The sequence below is a fragment of the Vulpes vulpes genome, chromosome 11 (genome assembly GCF_048418805.1).
Source record: "Vulpes vulpes isolate BD-2025 chromosome 11, VulVul3, whole genome shotgun sequence".
NCBI classification, from domain to species: domain Eukaryota; kingdom Metazoa; phylum Chordata; class Mammalia; order Carnivora; family Canidae; genus Vulpes; species Vulpes vulpes.
The window spans coordinates 25,092,161-25,112,483 of NC_132790.1; the positions used below are offsets into that span (position 1 = coordinate 25,092,161).

A 20,323-nucleotide genomic window follows, 5' to 3' on the forward strand; every position below is an offset into this window, starting at 1 on the left:
CTTTCCACTTCGCCAACTTGGGACAGGTGCTGAGGCCTGGGTGGGTTAAATCTATAGTTGGGGGCAGAGCCTGGCATCCTGACTCCCAGGGCAGTACTTGTTTGGGGAACCTGGGTGGGTTAAATCTATAGTTGGGGGCAGAGCCTGGCATCCTGACTCCCAGGGCAGTACTTGTTTGGGGAACCTGGGACAGAGTGAGGACTATTCTGTGGCCTCAGGAGTGAGCTGACCTGTGGTGTCTAGGAGTCAGATCTCAGCTTAAAGGGATGACATAGTCTCTGTCAAGCTGGTGGGTTGAGAACCAGCCATTCAGGTCAGCAAAGTTTCCTGAGTATCTCCTATTAAGGAGCAGAGGTTGGGGGAATACTCTGTACAGGAAAAAGAAATCAGATGTTGAAATCCCAGCTGGGTTTTTTTTTTTTAAGATTTTATTTATTTATTTATGAGAGATACAGAGAGAGAGAGAGAGGCAGAGACACAGGCAGAGGAAGAAGCAGGCTCCATGCAGGGAGCCCGATGTGGGACTCAATCCCAGAAATCCGGGATCACGTCCTAAGCTGAAGGCAGAGGCTCAACTGCTGAGCCCCCCAGGCATTCCCCCAGCTGGGTTTGAATCTAGGCACCAGCATTTGCTGGCTGTGTGATCTCAGACAAGCTATCTAACTTCTTGGAATTTCAGTTTCCCTACTTGTAAACTGGGGTGATAGAGCATATCTGACCAACTCATGGAGTGGTAAACAAGATAATGCACATAGCATTACTGTAAGTTCTTAGGAAGTTTCAAATCACTCCCCTCCTCACCCTAGAGAGCTCTTCATCTGAAGGAGGAGATACTTCTTTAGGCAGCAGCTATTCTGATGGTTGATGTAAGAGACAAAATTTATAAGATGTAAGGATGAACACTTCGATTTGCCAACATTTGACATTATGGGGCACAGTCTCATTTCTCATATCACAAAGGGGAAACAGAGATTTGGAAAAGCTGATGTGTGAGGCAGCCAGAAATGCCTCTGTTATAAAAAGTTGCTGGAATAAATCCAATAGCCCCCAACCTGGGTCTCCTGACAAAGCCGGAAACCTCCCTGTTGTCTCCCAGCCTTAGTGAGATTCACTGAGGACTTACTTTGTGCCAGGCCTACACCACAGCTTTATTATAGAAGTATCTTTACAGTACAGTAACTACAACCATGAAAGGCGAATACTGTAACTTATGTTTAATAAGTGAGGAACCTGAGACTGGGAGAGTCGCATAACTCATTCAGGTCATACAGCTAATAGAAGCAAAGGGAGGAGTCCGACCCAGGAAAGTCTAGCCCTGAAACCCAGGACTCTCCTACTCCATGGGGTACTTGTTCCATAAAAGTTGTCAGGCTTCAGATCAGAAATACATAAAATAAGATGGTAAAATGTGAATGACAACATGAAAAAGGAGTAATTAGGAAAATATAAAACAAAATCATAATATAATACCACTTTATACCCATTAGGGTGGCTATAATGGGGCAGACAATAGCAAATGTTAGGGGGAGAGTGGGGAAATTGGAACTCTCATACATTGCTGCTGGGAATGTGAAATGGTACAGCCACTTTGGAAAACAGTTCGGTGACTTCTCAAAAATTTCAGTGTAGCATTACTATAGGACCCAACAATTCCTCTCCTAGGTATATACCCAAGAAAATTGAAAACATATCCACACAAAAACTTATATACAAATGTTCATAGCTGTGTCATAGCTGTGTCATCCCTAATAGCCAAAAAAGGGAAACAACCCAAAATGTTCGTCAACTGATGGAGAAACAAAACACGGTACCCTCCAATGGAATATTATTCACCTGTAAAAATGAAATTCTGATCCATGCTACAACATGTATGAATCTTAGACATTTTGCTAAGTGAAATAAACCAGAAACAAAACGGCACATATTATATGGTTCCATTTACATGAAGTATCCAGAATGGGCAAACCCCAAATACTGGAAGTTAGTAAGTAATTTCCATAAGATGGAAGGAGAGAGGAATGAGAAGTGCTAATGGGTACAAGATTTCTTATGCACAATCTTGTGAATATGCTAAAAGCTCCTGAATTATACACTTTGAAAGTGTGAATTTTATGGTAGGTGAATTATATATTAAATATTTAGAAAACAGAAGCAGAAACATACAGGATCCACTGAAGGTTGAGACTAATGTGGATGCTAAGGTAGAAACACAGGGAAATTCGACCATGAGCTTCCTGGCAGCTGGAACAAAGAGGCAGAAGCAACCTCCCAGAGAAAGAAAGTGCCAGCTCCTGAGGAAAGCCAACTCTTCCAGGGCTTCACTCTTGGGCGAGATTCCTACAAGCCTGAGTTGGCTGACTATCATAATAAATTATCAAAAACACAAATTTCCTACATCTCCCACCTGAGGTTCTGATGCAAGTAGTATCCAGAACTGTGAATGGCCTGTGATTTTACCATACATCCAAGCTGACAGGTTAGCCTACTGCATTTTCATGGATGCTGGTAGAAGACACCTGGATGAAGAACTTTGTTGGGAATGAAGAACTTTGGTTCTTCTGGTGGGAAATGAAGTAACAGAAGCAGGGAGAATGTGAGTATTAGGACTGGCTCATCAAGCCCCAGTTCCCACAAGGCAATAGGACATGAGGCCAGATAACACCTGCACACATGGTGGGTTGCATTCCAAGAGAGGAGCCTGGACCTGAAGCAACTAGAATCTTTTATAATGGGCAGTCAGCCTGCCTGACCTTTGGCCCAGAGGAAGGCATCACCAAATGTGTAGGGTTTTTCCCTCCTGATGTCAGCCAGCTCTGACACCAACTCTGAAGTGTAGCACAGACCTCCTAGGTCAAGGGCTCCATCCCACAGGACAAGACTGCCCCGACCCCCATTCAGATGCCAGTCACAAGTCCTAGACTTCTGCTTCTGACTGACTGGCTTCCTTCAACCCCCATCTCAGGTTTCATAATTTGCTTGAATGGCTCACAGAACTCAAGAAAGCACTTCATTGAACTAATACCAGATTACCAGATTATTATTATTATTATTATTATTATTAATTTTTATGATTTTATTTATTTATTTGAGAGAGAGAGAGAGAGAGAGAGAGAGAGAGAGAGAAAACATGACCAGAGGAGGGACAGAAGGAGAAGCAGACTCCCTGCTGAGCAAGAAACCTAACACAAGGCTCAATCTCAGGACTCTGGGGTCATGACTTGAGCCAAAGGCATATGCTTAACCCACTGAGCCACCCAGGAGCCCCCTATAGATTATTATAAAGGATACAGGAACAACCAAATGGAAGAGATGCATAGGGCAAGGTATAAGGGAAGGGGCACCATATTCCCAGCACTCTGATGTGTTCACCAACCTGGCAGCTCTCCAAACCCTGCCATTTTGGGTTTTTTATGGAGACATCATTGTATAGGCATGATTGCTTAAATCACTGGCCATTGGCAACTGACCCAATCCCCAGCCCCTTTCCTTTCCCTGGAGATTAGAGAGCAGGGCTGAAAGTTCTAAGTTTCTAATCAAGATTTGTTCTTTCTGGCAACCAGCCCCCATCCTGAAATCATTCAGGGGCCTGCCAAGAGTCAACTTATTAGAACAAAAGATGCTCCTATCATGCAGGAAATTCCACAGAATTTAGGAGCTCTGTGTCAGGAATCAGGGACAAAGACAATATATACATATATTTTTAAAGATTTATTTATTTTAGAGAGAGTATGAGTCGGGGGAAGTGCAGAGGGAGAGAGAGAATCTTAAGCAAACTCCCCACTGAGGGCAGAGCCAGACCTGAGGCTCGATCCCACAATCCTGAGATCATACCTGAGCCAAAACCAAGAGTCAGCTGCTTAACCGGCTGAGCCACCCAGGTGCCCCTCAAAAATATATTTCTTATACTACATATAAAAATTACCATTTTAACCTTTTTGAATGCACAATTTAGTGGCATTAAGTACATTGTTGTGTAACCATAACTACCATCCATCTCCAGAACTTTTTTGTCATCCCAATCTGAAACACTGTACCCACTAAATAATAACTCCGTATTTCTCTCTCTCCAGCCCCAAGTACTCAGTATTCTTCTTTCTGTCTCTATAAATTTGACCATTTTAGGTTCCTCACATAGATGGAATTATATAGGATTTGTCCTTTGTATCTGGTTCAGTTCACTTAGCATAATGTTTTCAAGGTTCACCCATGTTATAACATGTCAGAATTTCCTTCTTTTTTAAGGCTGAATAGTGTTCTATTGTATGTATAGACCACTGTTCATTCATTCTTCTGTTGATGGACATTTCGGTTGTTTCTACCTTTTGGCTATTTTGAATAATGCTACTATGAACATTGGTGTATACCTATCTATTTGAGTCTATTTAAAAATAAGTTTCAATTATTTTTAGCTTGATGTGAAATTGCTGGATCTTATGGCCATTCTAGGAGTTTGAGTTCTATGAGTTTGTTCGTTTGTTGTTGAGAAACTGCCAAACTGTTTCTCAAAGCATCTGTACCATTTTACATTCCCATAAGCAATGCAGGAGGGTTCTAGCATCTCCACGTCCTCACCAGTTCTCGCTATTTCCTGTTTTGTTTTGTTTTTAAATAGCCATCCTAATAATGAGTGTGAGGTGGTATCTCATTATGGTTTTGACTTGAATCTCCCTAATGATGAGTCATGTTCAACATTTTTTCTTGAGCCTATTGGCCATCTGTATGTCTTCCTAGGAGAAATTTCTATTCAAGTCTTTTGACATTTTTTGAATTAGGTTGTTTGGTTTTATGCTGTTGAGTTATGGGAGTTCTTTGTGTAATGTGGATATTAATCTTTTATCAGATATATAATTTGGAAATCTCTCCCAATCTCCAGGGTTGCCTTTTCACTCTGTTGATAGTACCCGTTGATGCACTAAAGTTTTAAATTTTGATGAAATCCAATTTATCTGGGGTTTTTTTTTTTGTTGTTGTTGTTGTTGCCTGTACTTTTGACATCATATTGGTCAGGGCTGCTTTGATTGCAAGTGACAAATGTAACTGATGTAGGCAAGAAAGATTTTAGTTATTGTAAAGAAAAAATTGAAGGTAGACCTAGATCTGGTCTGGTGAAAGCTAGCAGTTACAATGATGCCATCAGCATTCTTTTTGTATCCTTTCTACTTGCTTCCTACATTCTCCTGCAAGTTCTTCCTAGAAGCACTAGGCTTCCATGGCCCTCACAACTAGTATTCCTACAGAAAAGGAGAGAGAACCTTTCATACTGGTTCCATCAAAATTCATGGAGCAAACTTTTTTTAAAAATTTATTTATGATAGTCACAGAGAGAGAGAGAGAGAGAGAGAGAGAGAGAGAGGCAGAGACATAGGCAGAGGGAGAAGCAGGCTCCATGCACCAGGAGCCCGACGTGGGATCCGATCCCAGGTCTCCAGGATCGTGCCCTGGGCCAAAGGCAAGCACTAAACCACTGCTCCACCCAGGGATCCCTCATGGAGCAAACTTTGATTGGTTTCCCCTAAACAGGGGTCTGTGTGGATGCTTTAACGATCAGCTCTGGGTCAGGTGCCCACTTGGAGTGGACAAAATTTCCATGCAATGGGAGAAGGATCTCCCCATAGCAAGAGATGCTTGACAGGCAATCATTCTTCCCTAGAAGAGGTCTCGGAAAGGACATCCCTCACCTCAGGCTTCCCATGGGTAGCACCGAGAGAAGTAGAAGAAATCCTTTTAGTTGCTCCCTGCAGACTTCATTCCCTGGAGGAAGCCCTGTGACTGGTGGGAGGGTGAACCCCAGCAAGCTGGGTCCCAGGCAGGTTGGGTGGAGAATGGAGGGGCTGGATTTCCCTGGTACCTGAGAACCTCCCTAATCGAGCCCTAATGTAGGAGCTTAGAATATGTGCCTCTGGAGCCAGACTTCCTGGCTCCTAGTCCAGTAGCTGTTCTTTCTACTTGTGCTACATTGGGTAAGTCAGCTAATGTCTCTGTGGCTTGGTTTCCCCACTCGAGGTACTAAATGGAGGTAATACCAATCTTATCTCACAGGGCCATTATGAGGATTGAATGGAGTATGGTACATCTGGCACACAGTAAGTGTTCAATAATTGTATCAATAGTAGTATTAGTTTGCCTCTTTTCCAACTGCATTTGCTGATAACACCAGCAGCTCCAACTATGTTCAGCATCCCTCAACATGCCTCACCTAGTCTCAGCCCATTTCTGCCTGAAATGCCTTTGCCTCCATGTACACTTGGCCATTTCATTGCTGCCTCCTCCACTGAGCCTTCCTTGTCTGCAGAACCATCCCTCCCTGCCGGGACTCCTGCAGGACTCCAGAGCACCGATGGCTGCCTCAGATTATGGGGCTTCAGGTGCCTCATCTCCACTGAGCTCCTGAGGGTAAGAACTGGATCTTCTCTGTCTGTGAGCTCACAGAATAAGTCTGCCAGCAGCCGATGTGAAGAGAAGGCAATCCAGGGGTGGCAGAAAGAGTACTGAGTGAGGAACAAAGGTCTCAAACTGAAAGTAGCTCTGGGCCCAGGAGGTTGCATGTAAGGGCCAAGGGCAAGTGCTAAGAACAGAGATGGCAGCGAGGCCCTGGTTTGCCTTAATCATCAGGCCCTGAGGAACCATAAAATTCTTAGGCAGGGGAGTGGTGAGGTCAGATATTTGCTGAGCCAAGATCCCTCTGGCTGAGGATATGGAAGACAGAGCAGCGGGTAGATGTGGTCTAGGTTGAGGTGGGGACCACAGGATGAGACAAAGGGACAGTTTGACAGATGTAAGGATGGAACACAAACAGGGCTTGGTGGTTGATTTCAAGTAAGACCTCAGACTTCCCACTAGGGAAGTGGCAATGGGCATGCCCTGCCCCACTGGTCTCTGTGGGTGAAACTGAAGGATGGCAGGCACCTGGCACTCACTACTTTAAATAGTAACCGTATCTCCCGTGTAGTCCCATATACTCCCCCAAGCCCATGACCTTCCCTGGGTGGGGTCCAAGTCAAGCACAAGCCCAGACACTGAGGAGGCTTCATCATATCTATAAGCTCCAGGGACCAGAACTGGGCCTCTTCACCCAGCCCACCCTGGGAAAACTGGTGGGGCTGGGGACAGGAGTGGGGCCTGGCTGAGCAGTGCTGATGAGATCATCTGACTCCCTTGGGCAGGATGGGACCAGCCCAGGCCACAGTTCCCTGGAGCAGATGGCATATGATTTCTTCCTGTTTTGTCCTCCTCAGGCTTGCAGAAACACAGGCTGGTATGGAAGGGGGAGTGCCCCCAGGGAACAGTGCTGGGCACAAGGACCAGGGCAGGGCCAGACTCTTGTGCTGTAGGAGCTCCAGCCCTCACCAGCTGAGTCTCCTCAAGAATCATGAATCCAGGTGCCCACTGACAGGGCCAGGACTAGGACCCAGGTATTCCATCTCCCACGCCTGACACACACTCAAGGCCCAGAGAGCCATGTTTATTGCAGGAACCAAATGCCTCTCTTCTCTGGGCCTCCATTTCATCAGCTGCAAAATGGGTGTAAAGTGGAAGAGAGAACCCAGGAAGCTCTAAGTTTTCTCTCCCCATATGGAAAGAAGAGGGTCTACATGGGCCTGACAGTTGGAGCAAGTTATCCTCTGGACTCTTCACGTACCCAGGAGAGGAGAGTCAGACTGAAACATCAGCTTTGGGAACAGGGTACAGGGGCAGAAGGCTCCGCATGGACTCACTTCAGGGCTATAGGCCATCCTCTTGCGTGCTCTGGGCCTCAGATTCCTGGCTGTGACCCTAGGATAAGACCAGACCAGGGCATCTCTGAGAACCTTCCCCCCAACCCAATCTGTCTTTTTAGCACTCTGGTTGTCAGGGCTTGTGAAGAGGTGTGTGAAAGAGAGTTGAAAGGCTGCTGTGAGCCTGGCATTCAAGGACTCTGATTTGGCCTACTATGCCAGCCCCGGAGCCAGGACCCTACTGTCTCTGACCTGGACTCTCACCATATCCAATCCTATCCTCCATCCAACAGCACAAGGGACCTCCTAATCTCAAATTTGGTCACACCTCTACCCTGCGTTACATACCATCGAGGGCTCCTTGGTTGGCACCCACAATACAGAGGCCAAATTTGTAGCCTGGCATTTGAGGCCTGTTGGGACCTGGCTCTGGTGATCTCTCAGCCTCCCTTCAAGCAAACTCAAACACTTGCAGTTACCCTATGCCCTCATATCTCCAGAAGGCCTCTCTGCTAAGAACACTCTCCCCTTTCCTGTCCACATTCCACCAAAGAATCACCTCCAGGGATCCTTCCTTGATACCCCAGGCAGGGATAGGGGCCTGTCTTCCTGTATCAGATGAAGACCCCTTCATCCATCTTTTCCACCAGCTGGAGCTCCTCAAAGACAGGGACCAGAGCCCATTGAAGTTCCTATCTTTTGTAAGTCTTCCTGCAAATAAATATCAAGAGTGAATGAATGAATGAATGAATGAGTAAATAAGCAAAGGCTATAAGTGAGGCTGTTTCTCAGCTGGACTATGATAAAATTGTGAGTGGTAATAGAAACCCCATGGAGTGAATACCTACTTGCTTTAGATACTGGGCTAGGTGTTTCAGATCCATTACTTCTTTTGAACCCCAGTAGTACTCTGAGTAGTACTTCTTTTGATTTCATAATTAAGGACCCTGAGGCTCAGAGAGATAAAATCACTGCTTATGAGCTCTGGAGCCAGCACAGAAACCAGGCCTGAGAGGGTGCCAAGTTCTGCAGATGGAATAGCGATGTGTGGCAGAGGGGTACAGATGCCAGGATCAGGTGGTTGGATCTAACAGACCTTGGGTGGGGGATTGGTTGGGGGGAGTGTATGGGACCACATGGGAGAAACCCCATTAACAGGGTTTGAAGAACTCTGGGTTTTCCAGGGAGTTCTGAGCAGAGACCTGTTCTAGAATGAATCCTCATATTTCCTATGATTGGGGTGAGGCTGGGGGTAGCTTGGGGAAGCTTTTGCCCCCCCCCCCACCTGCTCTGTGATCAACAGCCCTTACTATTTTGTGATGCTTTCTCAAACACATGTCATGAGGGATGTCAGAGTGTCAGTCCCCTCATCTACCCCCTCTAGAATCCCTAGCTGCCCCCTAAACACATGTTCTGGAGGTGCTACTGCCCAGCCTGGGCCCCACTCCAAATTCCCAGAAAAGCCTGGGCCCATTCCTGGAAGCCTCAGAGACAGTTCCCCTCCCCTAGCCCTGCACTATCCTCGGGTGTGGGGGATGTCAAACCCAAGTGACCTCACAGTGGCCTGTTTTTTCCCAAGCCCTGTTATGTCAAGATCACTTCTGAGATTTCCTTGGGATAGAGCTCAGATGGTCACTGAAGCCAGCCTCACCTAGAAACATAGGGTGCCCATCCCTTTTCCCAGAGCTGGCCCAAAGGTTCCCTAATGTGCTCGGCCCTGGGAAGACTGTAGGAGTGTGAGAAATGAGGGCAGAGAGGGAGGATAGGAGGCAGAGGACTCCTGGACAAGCCAGACTGTGAGGGAAGAAGCACAGCTGGAGGCACTGGAGGATGGGGAGTTGTGGGCTGAGGAGAAGGACTGGGCAGAGGGAGGGATCAGCACTGCAGGAGACTGCCTGGGGCCCAGGAGGAATGAGAGACCACGAACAGATTCGAGTTTATTTAGGTGGCCAGGACATTGAAGGAGGCCCCTCCAAAAGGGCACTCTTTGCTCTGAAGGAGGAGTTGAGGGCTGCTGGGGTTGAGGGTAGGGCTGACAAGAAAGATAGGGCAAAGGCTTGGAAGAGATGAGAGAGGGACCACTCCAGGACAGGCAGAAACTTGGGGACTCAGCCAAGTGGAGACTCAGGGCTCTCTGCTGAGTCGCATCCTCCAGCCACACTCACCTCCACAGTGCAGGGCCAAGCAGTCTGTCAGTGCTGGGAACAAGGGGTGCAAATGGACTGCCTGTGTTCTCAGGAACCCCAGTTCCTGAGGTAGAGCTCCAGGCTGGCAAGGGAAGGGAGAGGGGCCAGGAAAATGCTGGCCCAGGGTGCTGGAGGTCTCCAAATCAGAGGCCCTGGTGCAGAGGGAGAGTTGGTGCTGAGGCTGGGAGGCTCTAGGAGGACAGCAGGATGGAACAGAGCCAGTGTGGGGGGGAGGGGTGAAAGTGCCAGGAAGACCTCTGGCAGGGCAGGAGGGAGAAGCAGGCAGCTCAGAGCCACCAGGCCATGTCCTGCTTACCCTCCTCAGCTGGGACCATTCACAGCCAGAATCTCACATACACAGCCAAAGAGAGGCGGCCCCACAGATGGCTTTGAAGTCTCTATCAGCCCCTTATCTCCACTAAACATACTGTAAGTATAAACTATAGTTTGTGATACAAGCATAACATCAAGCTTAGTCCTCTATGGCCCCAGTCAGATTTCTGCCCCTAAGTCTTCTCTGCGGAGACACTTTTTTTTTTTTTAAGATTTTATTTATTTATTCATGAGACACACACACACACACACAGAGAGAGAGAGAGAGAGAGAGAGAGAGAGAGGCAGAGACACAGGCATAGGGAGAAGCAGGCTCCACGCAGGGAGCTGATGTGGGACTCGATCCCGGGACTCCAGGATCATGCCCTGGACCAAAGGCAGGCGCTAAACCACTAAGCCACCCAGGGATCCCCTGCGGAGACATTCTTGAGTCAACCCTAGAAAATCATCCACCCATCTACCCATCCATCCATCCTTCCAAAAAGTATTTATTGAGTACCTTCTGTGTGTCAGGTACCATCCTAAGCACTGGAGATGCAGTAGTGAATAAAACATAAACAAAACATAAACACCCCCTACCCTGGTGGAGTTTATGTTCTGATGGGAGGAGACAGACAATAAGCAAACAAACAAAATCGTATGTTAAAAAATTATAAATGCTATGAAAAAAAATACAGTAGAGAAGGGGGTAGGAAGTGTGCACATTTAAGGTGGGAAGTTGCAATTTTAGCTACTGTGGTAGGGGAAGAACTCAGGGAGAACATATTGTTTGAGTGGCCACCTGAAGGGTGTGATGTCTGTCCAGTGTTCCTCACACACACACCACGTGCAACAGTGCGCTCTGTGGCAGGAACTGCCTGTGTCATTGCTGACCTCCCACATTACGTTCTGAGCCAGACGGTTGCCCTTCTTTCCTCCTCCCAGGTCACTCCTCATATGCCTACAAAGCATGGCTCCTCCCACACTGGGTTGGCCACAAATGGGACCTCTGTCCTACATGCTTGACGTTTGAGGGTGACGATTTGGGATTTGGTGGAAGACACTCCAGCTGATTGGAAGACCACCACTGACCGGTGGCCTTGGCAAGATACTAAGCTCTGGCCGGGGGTTGTTCAGTTTTGTTCTCCCAAAATGGTAAGAAGAGACCATGCCCCCCTTACAAGTACCATGCAAAGGGTTTTGTCTACAGATTTGGAAATGGTCATGGCTCCCTGGCTTCCTGTCTGACTTAAGAGCTCCACCATGAAGGTTCCTGGGCCTAGACAAGAGCACTGAATTTGGAATTTGGAATGAAGACCAACTGATGAATAGTCATGGGACAATCTCTGCCGGGTATCCTTGGACTTGGAGGCAGCCGAGCTCTGTAACCCCAGAAGCAGGCCAGACTGGGGAAGAGAAGCCATGAGTAGGGGCAGACCTCAGGGCTTTGTGTGATGAAGCACATCTCCCAGAGAGCTTTCTCAGGGTGGAATGTAGCAGCCTGATAGAGATGGGGTGGTGAGTTCGCTGTCATGGAAAACATACAAATAGAGGCCAAAGAAGTCCATCAAAGAGGCCTCAGGAAGCCTCCTTATCTGAGGGGCTGGGGAGAGTGATGAATAGATTCTTTTAAGGCCCCTCTGGCCCTGAGAGTCCAGAACTCAGAGCCCTGTCATTGACCCCTAGGCTCTGGGACCCAGTTGTGTCTCTCTGCCAGGTGCACTTAGGTGCTGGAGATGGTCAGAGCAGGACCAAGGCAAGGGAGCTGCCTTTCACGCCAAGTGAGAGGTTCTCTGAGACTTCCTCTACACCCAGACCTTACCTGTGAGAGCTGTGGACAAAGCTGCCTGCCTTTGGGACTTCAGTATCTGTGTCTGAAATGGGCAGGATCATAACCCACAATAAACATTCAGGAAGTGGTGGTGGTCTGTCCTTCCTGAGAGTTGGAGGCTGGGGGACCCAGGTGGGTGCAGGGGTGCTACCCCTGCAGCTATTACCTTCATTCCCTATGACAAGCCTTCCTTGTCATCAACCAAGACAAAGATTTTTTTTTTTTAATTGAGTCAGGCAGCACCAAGGACAGAGCCCTGTGGCTCCTCTTCACAGACTAGGCTCACTCATTCAACATTTCCCGTGCCTCTGGGGAGCTGGAGCCTGTGTTGGTCTTTGGGACCCCAGAGGCAAAGCAGACGTTTTCCCCAATTCCTAACAAAGTTAGAGAAGGAAGGGAGTCTGGCTGACTTTGACTCTCAGCCTGGTCTTTTCTGTCCTGACCCTTGGCCCCTGTCTCTGTGTCCTATCTCAGGCCACTGTGTTCCTGACACGGTAGATTTACTGTGCACCTTGGGCAAGTTCTTAATCTCTCTGGTCTCAGGGTTCACACAGGGGAATATTGCTTCTCTTCCTGAGCACAGATGTTTATCAACATTCAGATCTATGCCCTAGTCCTGGCTTGCCACGACTCACTGTGTCACCTCAGGAAGGCCGCCAGCATTCATTAAGCCTATTTCTTCATCTGCAAATGGGGGTACACACTCCACCATGCAAGGCCATTGTAAAAGCAAATGAGATCTTGCAGCAAAAACACTTAGCTTGGTGGCCAAGAAACTATATGGCTATAGTTAAGTAGCTCAGAAAGTGAGGCTTGGGGAGGTGCAGGGACCTTCTCAGGGTCACACAGCAGGTGGGTGATGGATCCAAGACCGGAAGCTGGATTTCCAGCATTCCAGGCTCCTGCCCAGGAGCTATGGAGATGATACAGTGGTTACTCTGGGAGCTGCTGGAGGAGGGGCTCCCCTTATGGGAAAGGAATTGGGGGGCATTCCTAGCAGCCCCTGTGGGGATCAGGCTTGACCTGAACATCCCTCGGTCCCCACCTGCCACTCTGATGGTGGCTGTCAGGTACGTGGACAGTTCCAGCCTCCCCTGAGATGTTAGGGTTCCAGGACTGACCCTGTGAACATGTGATATGGAAAGGGGAGAGGAGGCACATGGTATGTAGGAGGGGGGGTGCATGTAGGTCTATAGGCAGAACTCTTGACTTTGACAGAATCCTAGGTCAAATGGACTGTGGCAAAAAGGGAATTTATCAGCTCATGCCATCAAAATGTCCAGTGGAAAAAAAAAAAAAAAACGTCCAGTGGAAGATAAAGCTTCAAGCGTAAGTGGAACCAGGTGCTCAGTGGCGTTCTTGGGGACCCGTATATTCTCATTTCTCAACTCGGCCATCCCTTGGCTTTATTTTTTTTTATATTTTATTGATTTATTTATTTATGACTGACAGAGAGAGAGAAAGGCAGAGGGAGAAGCAGGCTCCACGCAAAGAGCCCAATATGGGACTTGATCCTAGGACAACGGGATCATGCCCTGAGCCAAAGGCTGATGCTCAACTGCTGAGCCACCCAGGTGTCCCTTCCCTTGGCTTTATTTTGCCCAGTTTCCTTCCTGGTGATAGTATCATCAGTGAATAGGACAGTTTCTGGCATAGAGTTCACCTGGCTCTAGAAGCTCCAGGCTCACTTCCTACCAGCTTTGCAAACCCAATGGAAAACCTGCCTCCTTCCCAGTATTCCAGCAAAATCTCCAAAATTGAGGCACCTGGTGAAGGTCACCTATCCAACCCTGAGCCAGTTGCAGGGCCTGAGCCCACTTTTCTCTCACTGGCCGGCCTAGGTCACAGGTCCATCATTCCCAGATTGTCAAGACTTGAGGAGGGGAAGGAGGGGATCTCCCAACGGAAGAACAGGAGGCAGCCCATCATCATGAGAGAGGGTCTAGGAATTGGGTGGGGGGAATTGTGGAGGAGAACAATGACTGCTTGCAGGACAGGCTGGATAGCTGGACCTGGGCCACCTCTTCCCCCAGAGGACTGGAGCCTAGTTCTCTGGGAGGATGGGTGGGTCCTGAGGTCACCAATAGAGGCTGTCAGCCAACTGCACTCCTTTCAGGTAAACAGCAGGTTCTTGCTTGAAGGGGAATCAAACAGGTATAGCTCTACAGAGAACTTCAAAGAGATTGAAAAGAGATTCAAAACAAAACAAAGCAAAAAAGACGAAAATGAGGGGTCCAGGCAAGGAACAGAGACCCTCTCACACTAGCTCCAGTGAAGAGGGGGTATTGGAAGGGGCTTGGATCCTCCAGGTCCCTGGGTGGCAGGTGCTGTGGCCCATGGTCATAGACTCGGAGAGCTGGCACCATGGCCTCTCCTTCTACGTCAGGGGCTGCCCCCTCCCTGGGACACTCTGGGCCCCTGTTCTCTCTCTCCCACAGTTCCCCAGCCCCGAGGCTGCCCCAGGCCCTGTCAGCCTTGAGGGAGGCCCCACCTGGGCCACCGTGGTCACTGACTTTTTCATTCAAGAAAGAACCTCTTTCTAACTTTGCCAAGCCTCAGCTTCCTCATCTGTAAAGCAGAGGTGGAAATTGTGAAGAGTAAATGAGATGCGGCAATTTGCACAGCGGTGATGTAGAGTCGGTGCCCAATAAAAACATCTGTCCAGGTTGTGGTGGGGCTTACATGAGCTCGCCAATGCGCCTGGCGCACAGCCGTGGTACAGGGGATGCAAGTTCCCTCTGTGCTCAGGCTGTAGGGGCCAGAGAGAAAGGAAGCAGCCTCAACTCCCAAATTCCCCAGAGCTACAGCTTCCCCTTCCTTGCACTCAAAATGGCTGTTTCAGTTCCAGCTTGAATTCCTGTTGAGTAGGAGGTAAAAAGGGGAAGTAGAAAAAGAGAAGAGAAATCAAAGTTTTCAGTCTTCTCTGTGCCCTTCTCCTGCCAGATTTGCCTCCTTTTGTCGCCAGCCTCATACCATGGGTGGGATCAGAACTCCTCCATGAGTGGTGGGCACTGCCCCCTGCCCACTGCCCTCTAGGCACTGACATCAGGGACCTGGCCTGGGGCTTGAGGCAGGCTCCATGGACACTCCTGCCCCAGGCTGCCTGCTGCTGGGTCAGGGTTGGGTTGGTGACTGAGCCAAGGGCATAGTGACCCTGTAAGGCATACATTAGCCCTGTTTATCATGTGGATACTTAGGCTCAGAGAGAGTAGGTGGCTCACCCTGGGTCGCTCAGAAGGTTGGTGATGGATCCCAGCCTGGCTGACTCCTCAGGGGAAGGAAGCTGGGTCTTGACCCCTGTCATCCTGTGCCCTTGCTGCTAAGCTCACAAGCCAGAGGCCAAGCAAGGGGGTTTCCAGGCCTTGTTTCCCAGCAGGCAGGCAGGCCAAGGTTAGGGAGGCCTCTTCCCATATCCAGCTTGGTCTGAGCTGGTTCCTGGCTGGCTGGCAGACAGTGACTCAGGCTTCCAGCTCCTGCCTCTGGCCTCCTCATCCCTTCCAGATAGGAGCAGGGATGGGGAGGGAGCTGCAGAGTCATCTAAAGGGGATCCAAGCAGCCCAAGGAGCTTCAACCCTTGCCAGCTCTTCTTTGCATCTATTCTGAATTGCTTCTGCTACAGGCACAAACCAATCCCATGTGTTGCCTGAATTGAAAAAAGGGAACTGGCCCTTCTATGGAGTGAGGGCCTTCAATGTTTCTGCCAAGGGTATAACAGAGATGGGTAGTGGATGCCTGGTGTTCGAGCAACACTCCCAGGGACTCTGCCTCAGATGAATGGTGCTCAACACTGGCCCTGTCCCCCTGCCAGTGGCTCCTGTGAGCCCCACTGACCAGGGGAGGCTCTGAGAACAGGGCTTGAGCTGATTTGGGAATAATAAATAGCAGAAAGGCTGGGGAATGGATTAAGAGGAACTGAAGCTGGGAGCCCAGTCCTGAGGTTGTTCAGTGCCAGCCCCAAAGGGGAGGCCCTGGCTGTGTGCAGACCTGCCCCCACCCCAGGGCGGCCATCCCAGGCAGTCTGCTGGCACCATCTCATGGCCAGAGGCCCTCAGTGCAGGGAAGACAATCCTCTGGGAATTTCCCAGCTCCAACATCTAAGCCTGGATTTCAGGGGAACCATGGATAAGGGGCTTGTAAAGCCAGAAAGACAGTAGTGAAATGTCACCTGGCTGGGACACCTTGGGAAACTCACTGACCCTTCCTGAGTCTTACTTCCTTCATCTGTAGAATGGAGAAAACACTCTCCCTCACCACCTGCCCGGAACTACAGATGAAATATTATCTGGCAGGGGCTGGGCTGTTAAGAAATGACACTGGGTTGCAGAGGACCCAGAAATTAGTGTGGACTGCTATGGGCTGAGGGAGTCCAAAGTAGGGGCATTTAGTCTGGGTCTGGAATGGATTCATTCAATTAACAAGAGTGTATTGAGTCTGTACTGTGTGCCAGGACACGTCACCTGCAGTTTCATTTATATCTTACAGCAGCCAAGATGGCAGGTACCACTACTCACTCTCACTTGAGAATAAGATGTGAGAACTACAGGAAGGATAAGTAGGGATTATGGGGAGAAAGTGGGAAGAAAGCATCCCAAGCAGAGGGAACAGCACACATGTAGGCCTGGGGGCTGGAAAGGCTGGTGGGGAAGGTCTGAAGCTGGACTTAGGAGCCCTGACAGGCTTGGGGGCAGGGCAGGGGTATTTGGGCTTTGTGTTGGAGGCCTTTTTTTTTTTTTTTTTAAGATTTTAATTATTTATTCATGAGAGACACAGAAAGAGGGACTGAGACATAGGCAGAGGGAGAATCAGGCTCCCCATGGGGAGCCCAGTGGGGGACTTGATCCCAGGACCCCAGAATCAGGACCTGAGCCAAAGATAGATGCTCAACCACTGAGCCATCCAGGTGTCCCTATGTTGGAAATTTTAAATGAGCCAGCACCGTCGAGCCTCTACCTGGGCCCCTCTTCACAAGATGCATCCCATGTTGCACTGTTCTTCTTCTCTCACATGGGGTCGGCTCATACCCGGGCGGTGTGCTTCTTGCCTAGGACACGGACACGCCCTTCACTCTTGATATGTCCAAGTCCCCCTGGCCCTTTAAGGCCCAGCAACAGACGTGCCTTCTCCAGGAGCCACTCCAGGTCACTCCTTCCTAGGTGTCCCATCTGGGCCCCATCCAGATAGCAGGAACTCAGACTTCAGCCCTGCCCTGAGGCTGACACCCCCAGGAAGCCCTCAGGGCTGCTCCCATGCTTGGGACAGACACCGGGATAGGGGTGACCATTGGGGGCTGTCCTAGGAACCCAGCAAAAGACTGGCTGCTGGGTTGAAGGCCAGGTCTCTTTGCCCTCCTGGGCTCCAGCACCACTAAAATCAGATCAGAAGGTCCCCCTCTGCAACTGGCACGAGCAACCCCCTAGCACAGACCTGAATAAGCAGTCGGTGCTCAATCCTTGCACTGCTGACCCTGTGTTTACCAGCGGTTCAAACCTGAATTTTCTCAGTCTGACACAGACTTTTGGCCCCAACTCAGTTTGCCACTCCCCTCACCTGTAAAATGGGTTTGGGTGGGAGGTTAGTGCTCACACCTTCCAGGGTGCAAAGGGTCCTTCCTCACTCTGGCCATTTGTCCTCACAAGCTGGTGGCAGGTATGACCACGTTCTACTGAGCAGGCTCAGAGAGGAAAAGGGGCTTGTGAGTAGGGGCCACACAGTGAGCAGGGGCAAGGAAGAACCAGAACCTGGATCTCACATGCCCAGGGCAGTGTTCTTTCCCAGCTCGAGTCAGTTCTCCCTCCCTAAGTTACCTTAGCTGCTCCCAATCAAAGCCTACCTCCTCCGGGTCACCCCTCCCCTCCATTACTGCCTCTCTACTAGAGCTGGCGTCTCTGGGACAAGGAGAAGCCACCTTACTTTCTCTGGCGATCCTAACAGCTGTGAGTCTTGGTTTGGGAGTGAGGAGGGGTTGGAAGAGAATTTGGCACCAGCAGGGAGAATGTCACCCAGGTGAGTTTTCAGAGGCATCACCTCTATCCTCACAATCACTCCCAGTGGCTCTGGACCTGCCAGGTGGAAGGAGACAGTGAGTGCTAAATGAAGGTATGTGGGAGGATCTGAGGGCATACAGTAGGTGTTCAATAAATGGTTTTGGAGAAAAGGAAGAAAGGGGAGACAGAGAAGGTGACCAAATAAATGAGTGTGTAAGTGCATTGCCAGGTGGAGGGATGAACATGTCAGTGAATTAACTATTGAATGAATAGAGAAAGGAGGATGGATGGGGGAGTGAGTGACTGGAAGGTGGCTCTGGGTGTTACAGCTAAAGGCGGAGCTCAAAGCTCTTTAATCACCAATGTGCCCATTTGGCAGATGAGAAGACTGAGATGGCTGAGGAGCGAGGAAGGTGCTGGGTCCGTGGGGGTGGCCTTTGAGCAGCAGCCTCTGGTTCTCCCTCACCTCTCTTTCTACCCCCTCACCACCCTCTTTCCTCTGCTGGGATGGGGAGGGTTCCAGGAAGGAGACCTTTTCTCCGCCTTCTTGCTCCTAGTTTCCGCCAGGCCTTGGTGTTGGGGGTGGCAGGGAGGGGGTGGCCCCCGCAGGGGCTATTTCAGTCAGAGACAGCTCTGCCAGGAAACAGAGGAAGCCACCCGCCCCATAAGAGGTGTTGCAGCTTGAGCTAAGTTCAGGAGAGTGGAGAGCCTCACGTCGGGGCTCCTCTTGGGCCAACGCATTTGAAGCCACCAAAGTTCTTCGGGGACAGGAGGCTGCTTGTGAATGTTGGTGCATCTTGACGCCATGGGCCAGCACAAGGTGGGCATAGGGGCTAGACACAAGGAACTGTGACTTTGGGCAGGCAGGCTGGGCCCAGCGCTGACCTAAAGGAGGTCCACAGGGTTGGGGGAAGGGAGGGAGAAGAAGGGACTCCACCCAGCTGGAGGACCAGAAAGGAAGAAGCAAGATTGGATCTGGAGCTGAATGGCCACTTAGTGTCTTGACAAAAAAAACATGGGGTGAATGGTGCTTTGTGTGGAGGGAACAGCAAAGATGGGGAGGCTGGAGAGGAAGTCTAGATCTCTGGCTTTGAATGATTGTGTGGCAGTGGCGGTGTCTCAGGAACAGTGTGGCAGGATAGGAAGGGGCAGAGGGGCACAACAGGGGTGCTTTGGATGAGGCTGGGGGGCTTGGCAGGGAGCTGGAACGTAGGAGTTTTAATTTTTCTTCAAAGGGCAAAGAGGGGTGCCTGGATGGCTCAGTTGGTTAGGCGTCTGCCTTAGGCTTGGGTCATGATCTCAGGGTCCTGGAATTGAGCCCTGCATTGCTCCTTGCTCAGTGGGGAGCCTGCTTCTCCCTGTCCCTCTGCCCTTCCCCCTGCTTGTGCTCACGCTCTCGCTCACTGTCAAATTAACTAATTAATTTTTAAAAGATGGCAGAGGGATGCAGGGAAGGATGGTTAGTGCCACTTGCTAGAAAGCCCCCCACCGTAGAGTGGCTAAAGCCCGGGACTCAAGGCCCAAAAATGAATGACAGCTAGAGAAACTAGAGGACCCAGCTGCTGCTGAGAGGCAGGGACCAAAGGAACCCTCCCTCAGGACCGGCCCCTGCCTCTCCTAGGTCCTCAGAAGGCAAGAATGTAGGAGGGAGCCAGGATGACAGCTGGGCCTCCTTTTCTCCTCGTGCAGCCTCTGTTTCCTTCCAAGTGTACTAGTCTTATGAGGGAGTTGAGACCAAAAGGTATCTGGAGCCACCAATCACCTGAGGCAAAGGGCTCTCTCCTGGGGTGGTATGTGTGGACAGCAGGCCTCCCAAGAGAGAGTTCAGAGGCATAGCACTGCTCCTTCTACCTGCTTCTTCCTCCTCACCATGACCCTCTGCCCTAGCAGGCTGCTCTCCTCTCAAGCCCTGCCTATTTGTTCTACCTTCCTCTCCACCTGAGAACACCCCTCTCCACCCAGGGATTTCCTCCTCAACCAATTGGGTCATGCTCCATCCTTCATCCTCCTCTGAAAATCTCTTCTATCCTGTGGCTCACACTGGTCTCTATTCAGATTAACATATGTATATGTATAATTTCTATATTTCCATCTATCTACCTACATCTGTGTTTATATACTGTGCCTTCATGTGTCCAGCAGGCAGTAAGTATGCATTTAAATGCCTGGCAAGGGGATCCCTGGGTGGCTCAGCGGTTTAGTGCCTGCCTCCGGCCCAGGGCATGATTCTGGAGTCCCAGGATCAAGTCCCACCTCAGGCTCCCTGCATGGAGCCTGCTTCTCCCTCTGCCTGTG

General features: G+C 49.8%; 1 protein-coding gene across 3 annotated transcripts in view; it reads left to right on the top strand.

Annotated features, from left to right (window-relative positions):
* P2RY6 (pyrimidinergic receptor P2Y6) overlaps positions 1 to 20,323 on the top strand; it is a 41,141-nt gene that overhangs the window by 12,649 nt on the left and 8,169 nt on the right. For 2 of the 3 annotated variants that reach the window (XM_072725904.1, XM_072725905.1), the window contains exon 2: positions 6,040 to 6,083. The exons of the other annotated variant lie outside the window; for it this stretch is intronic. In XM_072725904.1, the coding sequence (XP_072582005.1) occupies positions 6,047 to 6,083 (37 nt within the window). In that variant the 5' untranslated portion in view covers positions 6,040 to 6,046. The remainder of the gene's footprint in view (positions 1 to 6,039; positions 6,084 to 20,323) is intronic. 3 annotated transcript variants of the gene reach the window in all.